The sequence below is a fragment of the Dufourea novaeangliae genome, unplaced genomic scaffold, assembly GCF_001272555.1.
Source record: "Dufourea novaeangliae isolate 0120121106 unplaced genomic scaffold, ASM127255v1 scaffold81, whole genome shotgun sequence".
Lineage (NCBI taxonomy): Eukaryota > Metazoa > Arthropoda > Insecta > Hymenoptera > Halictidae > Dufourea > Dufourea novaeangliae.
In genome coordinates, this window is record NW_015373973.1 from 712,384 (window position 1) to 728,633 (window position 16,250).

A 16,250-nucleotide genomic window follows, 5' to 3' on the forward strand; every position below is an offset into this window, starting at 1 on the left:
ACTCTCTCTCTCTCTCTCTCCCTCTTTCGGTTGCCGAACTCGTTTCACTAACTCCGTCACTTTCGCTCCATCAAAACCCACCCTTTTTGGCGGGGAATAAAAATTGTTTCGAGCCATGAAGGATCAGCTGCATTGAAACGAATCGTTAGGTTAGCTAAAATCTCTGACGTCATAACTGAAGTTTCTCGTATCGACTATAGTTAAAATGCTCATGCGTCAATCGATCGTAAGCGACGAAACGGAAGACACTGTTTCATCCGACCGCGAGATGGCATAAATTTTTATTACTTCATAATGACTGAAAAAGATTTTCAAACACGACTCATTGCATTTTTAGTACTTTATAAAAAAAACTGTATTGCTAGAAATAGAGAGTCCGAAATGCGTTATTATTCTCATGCTGTGATGTATTTCATCTTAGATTTAGTTTCAACGGCTGTGTAATCCAGTTCATGCCTGTATTTTTTATTTAAAGTATAGAATCTTTTCTCTCTTTTCAATAAATACAATAGAGATTTCAGCTTTCGTTTCCATTCGTACGTCAATCATATGATGACCAATGAAAGAGAGAGAACAGAAACTTCGCGTACTAAATAACATACTTCTCACGTAATGTCTCAACGTGAATTTTAGATATTCACGTGCTTCTAAAGACTACAAGCAAGTATGCACATTATATATATACATACATGTACAATATTAAAATGTATAGTAATCGTGTTTACTAATACTTTTTTCTACGCAGTGTGTTTTAATTGAGTATTCTCTTTGATATTAAAATCTATACATATATGAATATATTCACTTTATGAAAGCTTAGAAAGGAATTAAATTTAGTACTTGTTTTTATCATACTTACATTTTGATTATTATTGATGCTATTAAGAAAGTACTGAGCTTTCCGTTCATTAAAATACAAAGCCTCCGTACACGTGCGAACAGAAAAATATTGTTATGCTAAGTTTATCCTAGCCCTTCCCTGTGCTCGCAATTGTTTAATTAGGCGATAGTAGTCTTTGTGTGTATATTAGTTTAAAAAGCTATCTTACTTTCACCTAACAATAGCCCACCTCCTAACCACTTCTAAGCGAGGATTGAATGAGTTAATAAACAATTAACTTTGTATACGTAATGATATATCTGATTGCAAAGACCTATAATGCCATCTATACCCACCTATCCTAGCACTAGCCAAATAGTACATACTACTTAGCACAAGTTAGCGCCATCGCATTATTCCAAATGTGTATGTATATGTATGTATATAATAAAGTCAGATAAACTTGTGGCGCTATCTATGACATGACACTATAGATATTTTGACCTACTTAATTTGTACATTTAGGATAATGCGATATCGCTACCTAGTGCTAAATTGTATGTACTATTTGCCTAGTAGCTTGGGTAGTTTGCTATAGATGTCATCATGAGTCTTTTCATTCTAATTTATCATTTATTAGACATAAAAAATGAATTGTTAATTATTTTATAGTGACCTAGGTTAGAAGTGATTAAAAGTTACCCTGTATTATATCAATTATATGTCATGTATGACACAAGCAAGATAGTCGGCTGGAATTCGCGTTGTGTTGCGTTGCATAACAACTTAGTAGCGCCATCAAGCAGTAAGTTTTCCGAAGTACGTAGCAGACGTATATCGAATACTCAAGGCTCGGACGAGTTGAATGATATTGAAGTAACCGGTAGTACTCATTCTAACACTGCCGTGGACCTATTCTCTTTTCAACCCCTCTATACCCGAAAGTAAAGTACATTTGCAACAGATATGATGCAAGCTAGTCTTTGGACCTTGGTGACCACTTCTGTCAAAGTAAGTTATCGAAAGAAAATACTTCATTGTAAATGCCTTTACAGACGTATCACGATCACGTACTCTATCACTCATTTTGGAGTCTATTTCGTAACATTCTGAAGGACAAATGGTTTTTTTGCACATTTACCTCGAATCAGCTGACAATACTTTTCTCGTTTTTTTTTTCGTCTTAACATGATGTTCATCGAGGTTTCTAAAAAGTCTTTATGGTTTCTTGACTTCATTATTATACATAAAAGTACGATTTTGTTAATTCGTTGGTTATGGCACCTACATTCTGGTCCTTCATTGTTTAGATGTATGTACAATACAAATAATTTAAATAATATCTGTTCAGTGTTGTTTTTAATAATAACTTTGTTTTCTTCTGTTATTATCAGCCAGCATGCATCAAGCGTGTTGTACCAGGCTTGACAGCTGCACAGCAGAGGAGATACGCTAGTACAGTAGATGCAGACCTTGTAGTAATAGGTGGAGGTCCTGGTGGATATGTAGCGTCAATTAAAGCTGCCCAGCTAGGAATGAAGACTGTTTGCGTAGAAAAGGGTGCAACACTTGGGGGTACTTGTCTCAACGTTGGATGCATCCCATCAAAATCTCTTTTAAATAATTCACATTATTATCATATGGCACATAGTGGAGACTTAAAAAATCGTGGCATCAATGGTACATCTCCTTTTTTGTCACCATATGTTACTATTATTTTTCAATGATAATTGACTTTACTTTGTTTCGGTAGTTGAAAATGTTAAACTAAATCTGGAAAAGTTGATGGAACAAAAGGTTAATGTCGTAAAAGCTTTAACCGGTGGTATTGCTGGTCTCTTTAAAAAGAACAAAGTTGAATGGGTTAACGGCCATGGAAAAATTACTGGTCAGAATCAAGTAACTGCACTTGGTCCAGATGGTTCAGTTGTAAGCACGATTAATACTAAAAACATTATAATAGCAACTGGCAGTGAGGTTACACCATTCCCTGGTATAGAAATTGATGAGAAACAGGTTGTCTCTTCCACTGGTGCTTTGTCGCTGAACTCGGTACCTAAGAGACTTATTGTAATTGGTGCTGGAGTCATTGGGTTGGAGCTGGGTTCTGTCTGGCAGAGGTACTTCTTTTCTCGTTATGTAATTATTCAGGATGTTATAATATTTTTAATCCTTACATTTACTTTGTACCATAGGTTGGGCTCCCAAGTAACTGCAGTTGAATTTCTGCCATCCATCGGTGGAGCGGGTATCGACGGTGAAGTCAGTCAGACACTACAAAAAATTCTAGCCAAGCAAGGCTTGGCTTTCAAATTGGGTACTAAAGTTACAGCTGCGAAACGTAGTGGCAGCGACATCATAGTTTCTGTCGAAGATGCAAAGGATCCCAGCAAGAAAGAGGACGTTCCATGCGATGTTCTTTTAGTGTGTGTTGGTAGGAGGCCGTATACCAATAACTTAGGACTCGAAGATATGGGAATTGAGAGGGATGAGAAGGGCAGAATTCCTGTAAATAGCAGATTCCAAACAGTAGTACCTTCGTGAGTAGAATTGTGTTGCAGAATTTTATGACATCTCTCGTGATATTGAAAATTGAATAAATTTCATACAGGATATTCGCCATTGGAGATTGTATTCACGGACCGATGTTGGCGCATAAGGCTGAAGATGAAGGTGTCATTACGGTCGAAGGCATCGCTGGAGGTAGGTAATACACAATGTATTAAAACATTTTATTTGTAACTTAGAATATGGATTTGTAGTAAGATATAATTCCTATTCAGGTGCTGTTCATATCGATTACAACTGTGTACCTAGCGTAATATACACGCATCCTGAGGTTGGTTGGGTAGGAAAATCGGAAGAAGACTTAAAGAAGGAAGGTATTTCCTACAAAATTGGCAAATTCCCACACTTAGCGAATTCCAGAGCGAAGACGAATCTGGACACGGAGGGCTTTGTTAAAGTTTTAGCTGATAGCAATACAGATAAAATATTAGGAGTTCACATGATCGGTTCAGTAGCTGGTGAACTTATCAACGAGGCTGTTCTTGCTATGGAATACGGAGCAAGTGCAGAAGATGTTGCGCGGACGTGTCACGCACATCCGGTAAGTGCGAAAATAAATTTTGATTACGCACTTCAAGTATGCATCATACTTACGATAACTGTATTATTTTAACAGACATGTGCAGAAGCTTTGAAGGAAGCACACTTAGCTGCGTATTTCGGAAAGCCCATCAATTTCTAAGTACCTCTACGAAAAACTCGAAAACCATTACTGCATATTTCGACTCGTCGTAGCTTCGATCTAGTCTACGCTCGAACGTCACGTTGCGCTACACATTTGGCGTACAGGTTTCATTATCGTTTTATCACATGAGAACGAGAAGTTGTAAATAAAACTGTAAAAGAATTTATGAAAGTATGACTCCTTTTATATTAGATTTACCTTTGTTTCTTGGTTAATGTATTTATTATTGAATAAATTAATGACCCATTACACAAGTATTCGATAAAACACAACTTGTGATGCTGTGAAACGTATATCCCTTCGAACCACGACGGAAATAATTCCGGACGCAATAAGATAAGTTTTTGTATTATTATGTTATCGATATTACTTCACCCGATTCTGTACGGATGCTAGTTCAGGTGACATAGTCATATTAATTCAGCATAAGAAGTTAATACACTGTCCAAACTCAAGATATGTATATATATATATTATCAGTTATAAGTAAACATTTGTTTTCTAAAATATTACGTAAAATTGTTACTTTTCTTTTTTTTTTTACCGTGAAGGATCTGGTCACCGTGTAGATACGGTCCTGAAGAGCACGTGACCGGCGCAGGAGTGGCAGCGTTGCCGGCAGTCGACCGCGGCTCGTCGTGGCCATCGGCAACGTTGCTCGCCGCGCAGAGAGAGAAAGAGAGCCGTAAGGGTGGCACTTGTGCGGTGCAACACACACCCAATGTTTGTGTTTTTGAATTTTTCGTGATACCAAGAGTGGTTCGTGGCCGTTTGGCAAGGGATGTAGCGCCGTCGTCGAGCCGCTCGAGATGTGGACCACCACGAAAACGACCAAATACGGCGTCGGTGAGTTCTCGTAGGCGTTCGTTCGTTTGCTCGTTTCATACGTACGTTCTATTCGCGATTAACGCGCGCGCGGCGCGGCTTCGACCCCGCTGGATCTGTCAAACACTCGTCTCGCGTTATATCCGCGAGATTTACCCGCGAGAATCCAATTGCCGAGGATCCCAAGGATTTGCGTTGACACGCGCGGCATCGTGGTACCGACCGGCGAACGCGATACTCTGCCCGTGCACCGGAAATCCTTGTGTCAATGATTTTAACGAGCGTCTTGAGATGTTTCGGCTACACGCCGTTTAATACGCTCAGCCTGTGAGAGGCTGTTGCTGCTGCTGGAGACGGCGTGGTCGTGTCTCCTCTCCGCACGACCGTGCGCGTGATCACATGCGTCTCTACGTACGGTGCTAATTTCGTTTGCGTGGTTGCGTGTGTTCCACCGACTCTTCCCATTCATGCATTGATCGTGCACGAGTCGCCGCGACCAGCGAGAGTCCTATAAAAAGCAAACTACGTCCAACCGACTTGCCATTAGCTTCTGATCTCGCGCCGTCTGACGCTATCCGTGTTCGTCGTGCACGCGTGCATGTCGTCGTCGTTGTAGAATTCGAAACAAATATTGTCACTCGACCTTCTTCGGGCCCGTGACCGATCACTGACCCCTACGGGATTTTCTTCTTCCTTGATATTTTCGAGGGAATCGAAGCTTCGTTTTTTTCTACCGGTCGAATCGCGCGTTAATTTCATATCAGTTATTTGACCCGTCATTGTCATATCGTCAGCTGATCCTTCTTCGAACGCAAAAGCGTAGTACTCGGTCTGGAGTATCCTTGAATTACATCCGTTTCAGTCTGTTTTGTCTGGCCGTCTGGTCGGCACACGCGCGCATTCATTACTTTAATGTCAATCTCGGTGTGCCCCGTTGCCGATCTTTACCGGGGACGGATGCCCGGCGTTCACCAATAAACTGACTTCTCTGAACTTGTTGTTTTACTTATAACGTAGCGCTACAACGGTTCCACAGTTACGTAAATCGTTAATAGGTACATATTGACTTTCAATGACATCGATGAACACTCGATCTTGTTCGGCGTTCAATGTTATGCGTTAATTTTTTCGAAAGTATTTTTTATTCTATCGTCGAAGTAATTATACCACATTCAGTTGCGTTCGCAAGAAGTTTCATCGAAAATTTGTACTCGAGTCGAAAAACTATCAACGTGGGACGTTGAGAAAAAGCGTAATGGACGATAACGGAAATTACATTTATTGATCGTCGTTGTATGTATTTCGTGCGTGCCGTATTTGTCGGTTCTTTTAATTTTTTTGTACTTCAACGAACAAGTACCAATTGGAAAGCGGAAGGACCAATTGAAAATCGTATTCACCGACGTACACTGTAACGCTTTCGACGTTCGAAGTCAAACTCAATTCTGTTTCGTGGACCGAAACAGGCTGCAAAAATTGTTCCAATATTTCGCAATGATCAAGCGTTACGAGTGCCCAGTTGGATTTCAAAATGTTGCAGTGAAAAAACTGCACCACGAGACATATCAACCTTCGACTCTGTCTTGAAATTATCTTTTGTTTCGCGCGTTTACGCGATTAATTGCCTACGTTGTTGCATTCCAAACCTGTGCGTTACCGTTCTTGCAGTCATCGCAAATTTTCCTCGTGAAACACTTTCGATAAGTTCAGCTAACAATAGCGATTTTTCTTACTGTTGATTTTACTCTTAACGAAGAATGAAGTCGTTTGACCGCCTCGATTGTCTCATGACGATCAAGTAAATCGATGGTTGAACGATTCTTCCGTGATCCCAGGAGCATCGAGCTAATCTACGTCGATGTAAAATTGCAATCTGCAGTCTATCGAAACGGAATTTGCCTTGCAAATCGCTTTCAGTGCTGTTGCTTTCGATCGTTAATTGCTACAGAAGATGATCCCAAAGAGCCATCTGCTTCAAGGACGATTCTAAGTTTTCCGAAACTATTGGTGGACAGTTCGTCTCGCAGCGTTCACTCGAACGCCTCCGTAAATGGCACTCGTTGAAAATGGAACTTGTTTCCGGTGACAATTTCTCAAGAGTTATCTTTTCATCTCGCGGGAATACTGCGTGCAATTTGCACGGAGAGCAACTTTAAAGTGTGCTCGAGGAAGGCACGTTCGTTTCCAGGTATCCACGGCACGTATTTCTTCTTCTTCTGCGTCTGGTAGCACCTCCTAATGGAGACTACCGTGCATCAGAGACCATTCGAAGCGACGGTATGTATGTATGCACGTCCTTTTCAATGCCTTTCGCCTTCTCTGGTCATAAGCCGGTCGGCTACGAGTGACAAGAATCATCGGACCGGAGTGCTCCATTCACCGATCGTGGTTGTATTCTTGCTCGAGTATGTTTAGACGTTTCTCGAATGATTTCAAGCATACACGTTGTTGAATTCGTAAAAATTCTACATAAGCTTCCGAACAGCTGCAAAGCATATGTTTAGTAAAGAAGAGTTCTTTCGCCAGAAAACCGTATGTTTATTTGTTAGCCTGCTGTTGTATTTTACATTTTCTATTAACGAATGTACGTGCGAAAAATACAATGCACTTCGTTAAGATTGTATTGAATTTTCTTTTGTTTCCAGTAATTACTCTGCTTATCTGAGAAATGTTATGCTTTTCCTTTCTATTACCATTAAACTCGAGATTATTCACTGCTGAGATTTAGACGATGTCAACGTAAATTTCTGAGAACGTTACAGACAATTCGCACGATAAGGAACACACGAACTTTACGAACCGTGGCAGAGATAGCGTGTCAATAAACCTATTTCGGTGCGATGGGACGGACCTACGTCGTCCGCGGCACTATTAAGCCATAATCTTTCAATCTGTCTATCTACGGTGTTATCTGGTCGGCTGCGTTCCCGCGTATTACTTCGTTCCTCGATTAGAAACTCCCGATCGGTTATCGGCGGTCGCATCGTTCGCCGTTCGCCGCGACTTGGAATTGCGCGAATTCCGTGAACAGACAGCGAAAAATCCGACTGTTAGCAGCTATTTCGTCACAGTTGCCCACGCTTGTTTTCCTGCGCTGTAATTGCCATTGAACCGCCCCGTGGGCAGCGTACAGTTGCGCCGACAATTTTGCTTATTCCTCCAAAGGTTTTCGGGTCTTCTCTTCGCGACGAGGTCGTGACATTTGTTAAACGGGTCGAGGATTAAACTGGAAAAATCAGTGGACATTCGAAATGAAACGTTGAAGATGTGACGGGTTAATGCGCCTGAAATTAGAGGTGCTCGAAACGTTCGGTCATAAAGATTCGAATAACGAATAAAGGATGAGAAACTAACGTAACCAACTTTTCATTGAATACACGAGAGGAGTCTAATTATACAGTATTATAAGTAGATAAAATAGAATTGTGCCAACTTCTGTTTAAAGTTACCGTCATGATAAATGTGGTCGTACAATATTTCATTCCTGTCGTACCGTCATTTTTACTTTAAACATGCTTCGTTGAAGACGTTCAGAGTTGTCTTCGTTGGCAAGTCGTACATTATATTCCATTTTACATAATCATATTTTACTTCATAAATAATGTATCATAGACCTAGACACGGTTTTCAATTTCATTTTGGAACAGTTTGCTACAACTAAAATTTGATTTATCTTCAAACAGAGAAACTTAAGAGTGTAACATTACGAAAATATTAATCTCTGAATCTTGGTGCATATTTGTGTACAGATACTCCACATAATAATAATGTTCCTATTAATTTAGATACCTCGAGAACAAAAGGAAATTCTATAGACACACGGTTATCCATTTGGGCCATTTTCATTTCATTCAATTTCTTATTTGCAAGAGAATTTCACAAGTAGATCAGACTGCGTGTATCCGCACAGATCTCTTCTCGAAGGAAACTGTTTGGCTCGACGTCTCGTCATCCCGTTAAAATATTCACGGAGTATTTCGGATTCCGTCCCGTGAATTTCAGCATAAAGAGTCCGAAGATATCCCCAGAAATATGTATAGTCCGGAGGATTTAAATCGGGAAAACGTTTCGGAGTTATATCCTATCCTGCGCGAGACGGCGCGCAGCCCACCGCTCCGAAATTCACCGGCGGTATTAAAGGCTCCTGGGATCTCGATCTTTCGCGTGTAATTTACCGCCCTGCTGAATACTTTTTAATGCCTCTTTCGTCGATACGGACGAAAATTTCAACACCTTTCCACGATATTTTCTTCAGCACGCAGAAATGGAACGAAAGAAAATCTATTGAAGTGTTGCGATAAACACATCCCACGGTTTCCAGCCCTTGCATTGTCCGGAAAACTCTCGCCTCTGCGATGGCGAGATTAGCGTAACACCGTGCGAGTTCTTCGAGCATCTACTAATAATCGTTACGTAAATATTACCGGCACTTTCCTCGGAAAACGATCACGGAATTTCTGACTGATTTTCTAGCGAAACATGTTTGTGAACATTGGAAGAATCGAACAATTTCGAGGGTCTTTTAAGAAAAGTTTGATAACCCAGTTTAGCGTCACCTCGCTGGTAGCTTTCTTCTTCTCGCGAATATAGGTATGTATACGTATACTCGGAAGTTCCTTGTGCCGGTATGGACGGAACCAAGAGACAGAACAGACTTTGCACCGCGATGAAACAGCCGTCTGCGCGAAGTCCTTGCGTAAAAACGTTTCTTCTTCCTCTAGGAAACAAGTCTGCGTCACAACCATTGCTCGATTAATTCGACCTGACGCAAGCAATGTCCACGGAGCGCAGACGGAATCACAAGTAACAAATTCGCGCAAAAATAAGCGACAGACGAATTTCTGATATTTTCTGGGAAAAGTGAAAATCTCATTATCATCCTTTTCGTTAAAGTTTTTTAAAAAAATACCTTCATTTAAATTTAATTATACAGGGAGGCTCAAATTTTACATCTAATAAGTTTTTTTTGTCGATTGTTGCGTAAATAAATAATAAAAATCGATTTCTGTGATAGCAGAACTTTACACGATTACAAAAAAATAGAACCATTGCACTTACTCGCACGCTTAGATACATTGGAATACTCGAGATCAACAAAATCACTCGATCAGAGTCTCCTCTCGATTTTCCAGGCGAGAAACGTGCTTCTTTATCGCGAACGTATTAGCAGCACTGATAATCGAGTTGCTCAGACACGCTATTGTAAATTATCTTCAAGGACGCGCTGATTGTTCACAGACACGTCACTTTTTCATACGGCAAATTTCATTCGACCCGCGCGTTTCTCTTATAAAATCGTCGAGTTCGATACGTCGAAAATTTCGTTCGATCGGTTTTTCCCCGAACGTTTGAGACGATTCGTTGCCCGGAGATATACATCGTATACCTGACCCCGGCATCGAAATTATCGTCCTGGAAAATCTCGAAGGGCGTAGGACTTTATCTTGGGTTTATCTCCTTCGCGATCGTTTCGGTGCCTCTCGAATTGGAATGCGTATAGCTCTCGTGGACCTCTGGGTAACATATTCTCGCGTATCTGTTCCTTTCAACTTTCGCACCAGTAGGTTATATCAGTCGCTGTATCCTTTGTAGGTTGTAAACAGTCTGTACTTGAGGCCCTAACGCGTTCTGCTCCAGTTGAAAATTCAGGTTTCCGATAGTTTCTTCATCCTTTAATGGTAAAATTTTGTTGTGAAAATGTGTAAATATATTTTTTAATTTTTTCTAAAATTTCAATTTTTACAGCAAAAGGTATTTTATTTGTTTGCATGACGAGTAAACAGCTACTACTAGTACTTCTGAATGGACTCGATTTCGATCCATGAAATCGTATCTTACAGTATACCAATAAAATTCAATATTTCTATTTCAAGACTTGGGAACTATATTCGTATATCCGACGACGTCCGACAGTCTCGAAGTAGCTAAAAGGACAGTCCCTCGCCTCCACCCCGGGCGACGCGTTTCGACGGAAGCTCGAGGGGCGAGGGTGACGTTCGATCTGCAGCGGGCGGCAGGATGATTTCAGATGTCATTGTTTACGGTTTCTTCGGGGTCTTTCCCTGCTTTGTGCCTGCGCGCTACCCTACAGGCATTACAGCCCTCCTGTCGTTAAGCCCCGGCCGTCCCGCGTTCGCAAAACATTTTCACGCGTCTGAAACAGCCTGCACACGTGTTTCTATACAGGGGCTCCAAAAATATCGAGCTTCCACGCACACCAGTGCCTTCTTCACGCTTCTACGGATCGATCGAACGCCGGATAAAGTTAATTCATTACCCTGAATCTCATCGAAAGAACTTTGCTCAATTAACGGGGTCGGAATTTACGAGACCTTCGCGTGATCCGCCCTTGTTCGCGTAACTATGACCGATTACGAAGTTGTATTTTTAAGCAGGGGTAGGTCGTGGTTTGCATGCCGGTGTCGCGATATCACGCGATATACACCGGACACCAGAAAAAGTCGATAAGCCACGCTCGTTTACCGCGTATCAACTTCTGATCTCGTTTGCTTATTCATTTATGCGCGCACGCACACGCGTGGTTCATTCTTCGGCCCGGTTTGGGAAATGCCTCTTCCTTTCCTCTTGTTCCTCTTCTCTTCGATCAGTCTCTTGTTTCTATTATCACCGTGTATTTACTCTGTTTGTTCTGTTCCTGGTGTTGTTCTTGGTGTTAACCGACGTCAAGCAATATTGATCACACTGGCGCTAGGGAACTGCCGTTTAGGGGAGGGCCGAACCGCAGACATTGTCCTCTTCGAGTTATTCTATCCTCTCTTCGATCGGGACAACCCTCCTCTCGTCTTCCACCGTTTATTCCTTTTCTATTCGATTCTTCGTTTTCTTTTACCGGTCGGAAAATTGTGTCAGAATTCACGGTTTGTTCGTCACGTCCGACCGAATCTACGAGCTATCAGCATCGATATTCCCTCGTCAATTCACGAGAGTCCGACAAGTGACATTGGCCATGCTAGACCAATGGGAACTCGTGCCATCCTTTCTCTGGTAACTGGTCTTTCGATACCTGGCAAATTTTCCAAGGATCAGAACACGTTCCCTCAATTTTCATCGACGAGTAAACAAGCGTTTGCTCTCCGATTCGGCGAACTGTTTGTTGGTCGAGTTATCGATTGGACCGTGCAGGGTACTTTGTCATCCCGGAGATGAATTTGACGCGTTGGAATTTCGCGTGGTATGTATGAATATAAAAGGTTTTTGCTTTTGTTTCCTCGTTTGTAGAAACGAATCGGCCGAACTAACTATGACACCAAATTGTAATCACTGTACTCGGTTCTCTTTTTCGTTTGATATTTAAACCTTTAACGGTGTTCGACGAGTATACCCGTCGTCATCGCTTGACTTTAATTACGCACACAGTTACGCCATTTCGAAACGAAAAATACACCGTTAAAGGGTAATAATACGAAGAGAAAAAGTGAAGAAACGTGTGTCGATTATCTTCTACATACATATTCTCTTTTGTATTTTTAGAGGCTAGTATCTCATCGCGGGTAACCGTGTATTGATTGCAAAAGTGGACGAGAAAGGTTGCCGGTGTGTCTCCGCGGCGACCCAATATTCGGGCACTCGGTAGGGGGTGTCCCCGAATTATAGAGCACCCCGTAGCTGGCAACACACGGGGTCGTGGAGAATACCGTCGCTGGGAGAGAAACGGGGGAGAGAAATGGGACGTTTCTCTGTGTCCTCGCACACCAAGAGAGAATACCTTCCCCGAGAGAAGTCCCCCATCGCGCGAATGTTTTACACGGTGGAAAGGGAGTTATCGATTTAATTCCCCGGGAAAACTCGCGAGAGGGGGTTGGAGGGGGAGAGAAAAACTGTAGGGGCTTTCGAGGCGGACCTTTCGCCTTTGTTCAACTCGGGGCCTCTGTCGGCGAGTCGAGAAAACGTGCTCGAAAAATTCTCTCGTTTTTCCATCACACGCGCGATTGGCAATCGCGTAAGGAAAATGCTGTCTCTCTTTCTGGTGTCGCGTCGAGGTTTTCCCGCGGGGGGAATATGGAGTGGAAGGGAACAACGTCTCTGCTCTTTATCACCGTAATCCATCACTCGTTAGCGATGCGACCCACTCAGGGAAGATCCGAATGGATAAGTAAGAGCACGATGGCCACGGAAATCAGAATGGAATGGAAGGTTATGAATTGGTTTTTTTTTTTCTATTAGACACATCTCTTTCAGCTTCCCCCCGTTAAGTTCCATTGAATTTTCGCACGGATCAGTCTGTCTCGAATAACAACGGACATGAAAGCGATAGCACGAATTTGTTCGTATGCGAGCGTACAAAGTACGGTCTAGGTACGTGGGGGATCGCTTTGACTACGTACGTGCCGGAATTCATATGTAGAATCGATACTTCTCGACAGGATTGAGACACACGAGTCCTTGGAAGTAAGCGTGACGAAAGTTTCTACCAGCTCGAGTCAAGTCACCTATAAAAGACGATCAGAATTGTCCAATTTTTAATCGACTTTAAAAAAAAGGAGGTTATAAATTTGATCTATATATATTTTTTTAACTCGCAACTCCGAAAGAAATTACAACAGGGTGTGCATCTCGACTATTATTCCGCGAAAGACATCGTCAGAATGGTTTGAATGGTTCGGAGTAAGATGGAGCGCAAATTGGAACAAACTCTCGTGGCGGCTCGAAATTAACGAATATTCCGTCGCAGTATGGATCTACGCACATTGTTCTGGCGGGACATGACTGTGTGGGCGTATAAATGCGTCACACACACACATTCTCTGGCCAGTGGAACGCTCTTGCGTGTTTCCACGCAGAGAGGGCCAGAGAGACGCGCGCGGACTCATTCAGATGCGTCTCGCGTCCGTTTCTCCGTCGGAGGACCGGAAGCTGGCTCGTCGTGCGTGCATCGTCACGCGTATCCGGTGCCCCGAAGTTCGTTTATCGAGCTCTGACACTTCTTCCACGAAAGGGCACGCTTCGATCCTCTTTCCCATCTTTGCACACTCTTCTTCTACCACTTCTGCCACGGGACTCGCCCTCTTCGCTTGCAGCCGACTTTCGAGTCACAAAATTTCGTTACGTTCCTTTTCATCGATTTCACGACCGTTCGAATCTCCGAAGGATCGCTGGTATGTTTCAATTGTTGGTAACCAGCTGAATTGCTCCATCCGTTTGCGATGGTAGTCGATCGAATGGTGAAACGTCGAAAGGAAATGATTTTATATTACAATGATGATGCTTCAAATACTTCGTATATTATGTCGTTAGTGAGAGTTCACGGATAACGTCCACGAACCTCGTAGCCATACTTTGGCCTCGCCTCGTTCGAGGGTACAGAGAGACGACCGTAGACCCCGACGAACAACTGACAAAAGCACCAGAAGGTCTCGTAAGCCCTTGAAAAGCCACGGTGGTTTTCCCGGAGCGAGAGCAGGGGGGCCCTTGCTGGTCTCGGACTCCCCGGTGGATGTCGCTGAAAGAGGCTTACTAATCTTTCAAGTGCACCGGTGTCCCCGGTGATCGTTGAAACCACCTACGTGTATAGCTCGTGTTTGATGAAATTTTCCGTGGCTTCGTTTAGAATGATAATATTTGCGTGTCTGTGCTTCGTACAAGATAGACAACACGCAGAGAGGTGTCTGGTCTGTTACGGTGACGGATGTTTCCGGGCGGTTATTATTATCCGTTAATCTTAAACAATACCGTTCTATCTTTTCCACAGCTGTTTACAATTGGCGAGGCGAGACGCGCTATGGGCTCCCGTTGGAGATCGGCGAGACCGTGCAGATACTGGAGGAATGCGCAGGTAAAGTGTATACTTTCCATGCCCGATCCAAACACAATTGTTCGATTTCCAACTGGCTAAATCGATCCGTGTGCCGCAGGTTGGTACAGGGGCTTCTCGACGAAGAATCGCGCGGTAAAGGGGATCTTCCCTAGCTCGTACATTCACTTGAAACCGTGCAAAATCGAGAACGAAGGACTGTTCGAGTCGGTGATACCGTTGGAGGATCCTGTGGTCCGAGAAGTCACCCTGGTTCTACGAGAATGGGGCGGCATTTGGAAGAGACTCTACGTGGTGAGTGGTGCCCGAGTGTTCTTTTTTCTCTCGCCACAATTCCCTTCCTCTTCTCGTCGTCTGGCTGCGGGGCTCTTTTCCGCGACGGCGGATAAATGGTTCGTCGTCTCGCGACATAGTTTCCCCGTCGTGAAAAGTCCACTCCCCGAAGGGGAAAAACGGGAAGGAACAAGAGTCGCGTTTCAGCCGGTGAATATTTAACGAACGAAATCGGTCTCGCGTTGTATCGCGCCGCTCCGCGCGATTATGCGCTAAAACAAATAGCAGCGGACGGTCTCCGTCTCGCGAACAAATTATTCAAAGTCACGGGGAATTCCTTGTTATCGAGGGGATGACTAGTATTACGGTGAAAATCGTGATAGGGGGAGGGGGGGGGGCAGAGTGCTCCCTTTGAGGACGTAAATTGCGCTTGCGGGGACGAACGAAGCCTTTGATGTCGACAGATTCGATTTTCGAGACCGATCGAGTACGCGTTGCGTTTGACCGGTAAGTGGATACGAGGACCGGTCACTCCTCGTAACGCAGGCTCTATTAACTTCATATTAGGTGTATACGGATCGATTCTTGTTCGAAGATGGACATTTCCAAAGTTAGTGTCATCCTGCTCCCCCCAACAAAGATGAATTCTTGTCAGATTATGCTAACATGTAAAAGTAAGATCGTTTCTTATGTTTTCGAGAGGACTCGACAAATTTTAAGTGTCCGAAGATTACAAGGAAAAGGTATCGTAGGGAGGATGTTCTTTAAATAATATCGTAATGTAGAATGTGATTTAAATATATGGTACAAAGGGTTTAGAGTTTCAAGGTTCTTTTTCTCAAAATCGGTCCCTCTCTCAGCGAAACCATCCCGTATGGAGCGTATCGATTTGTCTTTTCCAACAGACACAGTCGTACTCCAATCCTAGTTGTAACACGATTTTCGCCGTCCCGCCCGGTCGCGAATCTTGGAGCTAATTTAAACGTTTCAAATTACTTGGGCGTATCCAGGAACGGGAGAATTACAAGTTCAGCACGCTGAGGAAGGTGATGCGAGAGTTACTAGATTGGCGGCGACAGCTTCTGGCCGGCACCTTGACGACCGATCAGACGCGGGAATTGAAGCTTCGGATCATCAACAAAGTGGACTGGGGAAATCGGTAAGTTTCTGAATTCAGACCGATGATACATACCGTTCATCCGATAGTTGAGATTTAAACATTGTAGGCTGATGTAATAATTATCCCGAACATTGAACTAAACTTTGTGTCTGCAAGTATCAGAATTTGTATACCCTTAACTAAATTC

At 43.0% G+C, this 16,250-nt stretch overlaps 2 protein-coding genes across 2 annotated transcripts in view; both read left to right on the top strand.

Annotated features, from left to right (window-relative positions):
* Positions 1-1,664: 1,664 nt before the first annotated feature.
* On the top strand, positions 1,665-4,308 carry LOC107186849 (dihydrolipoyl dehydrogenase, mitochondrial). Its single transcript, XM_015574797.1, has 7 exons — positions 1,665-1,831; positions 2,215-2,500; positions 2,574-2,940; positions 3,016-3,360; positions 3,432-3,523; positions 3,604-3,929; positions 4,005-4,308. Exons 1-7 carry the CDS (start codon positions 1,787-1,789, stop codon positions 4,068-4,070), a joined length of 1,527 nt encoding a protein of 508 aa, XP_015430283.1. The 5' UTR covers positions 1,665-1,786; the 3' UTR covers positions 4,071-4,308.
* A 403-nt stretch (positions 4,309-4,711) lies between these two features.
* LOC107186926 (dedicator of cytokinesis protein 3) overlaps positions 4,712-16,250 on the top strand; it is a 47,373-nt gene continuing 35,834 nt past the window's right edge. Inside the window, 4 exon segments of the mRNA XM_015574894.1 lie at positions 4,712-4,919; positions 14,608-14,691; positions 14,771-14,964; positions 15,954-16,102. Of these exon segments, the coding sequence (XP_015430380.1) occupies positions 4,883-4,919; positions 14,608-14,691; positions 14,771-14,964; positions 15,954-16,102 (464 nt within the window). The 5' untranslated portion in view covers positions 4,712-4,882.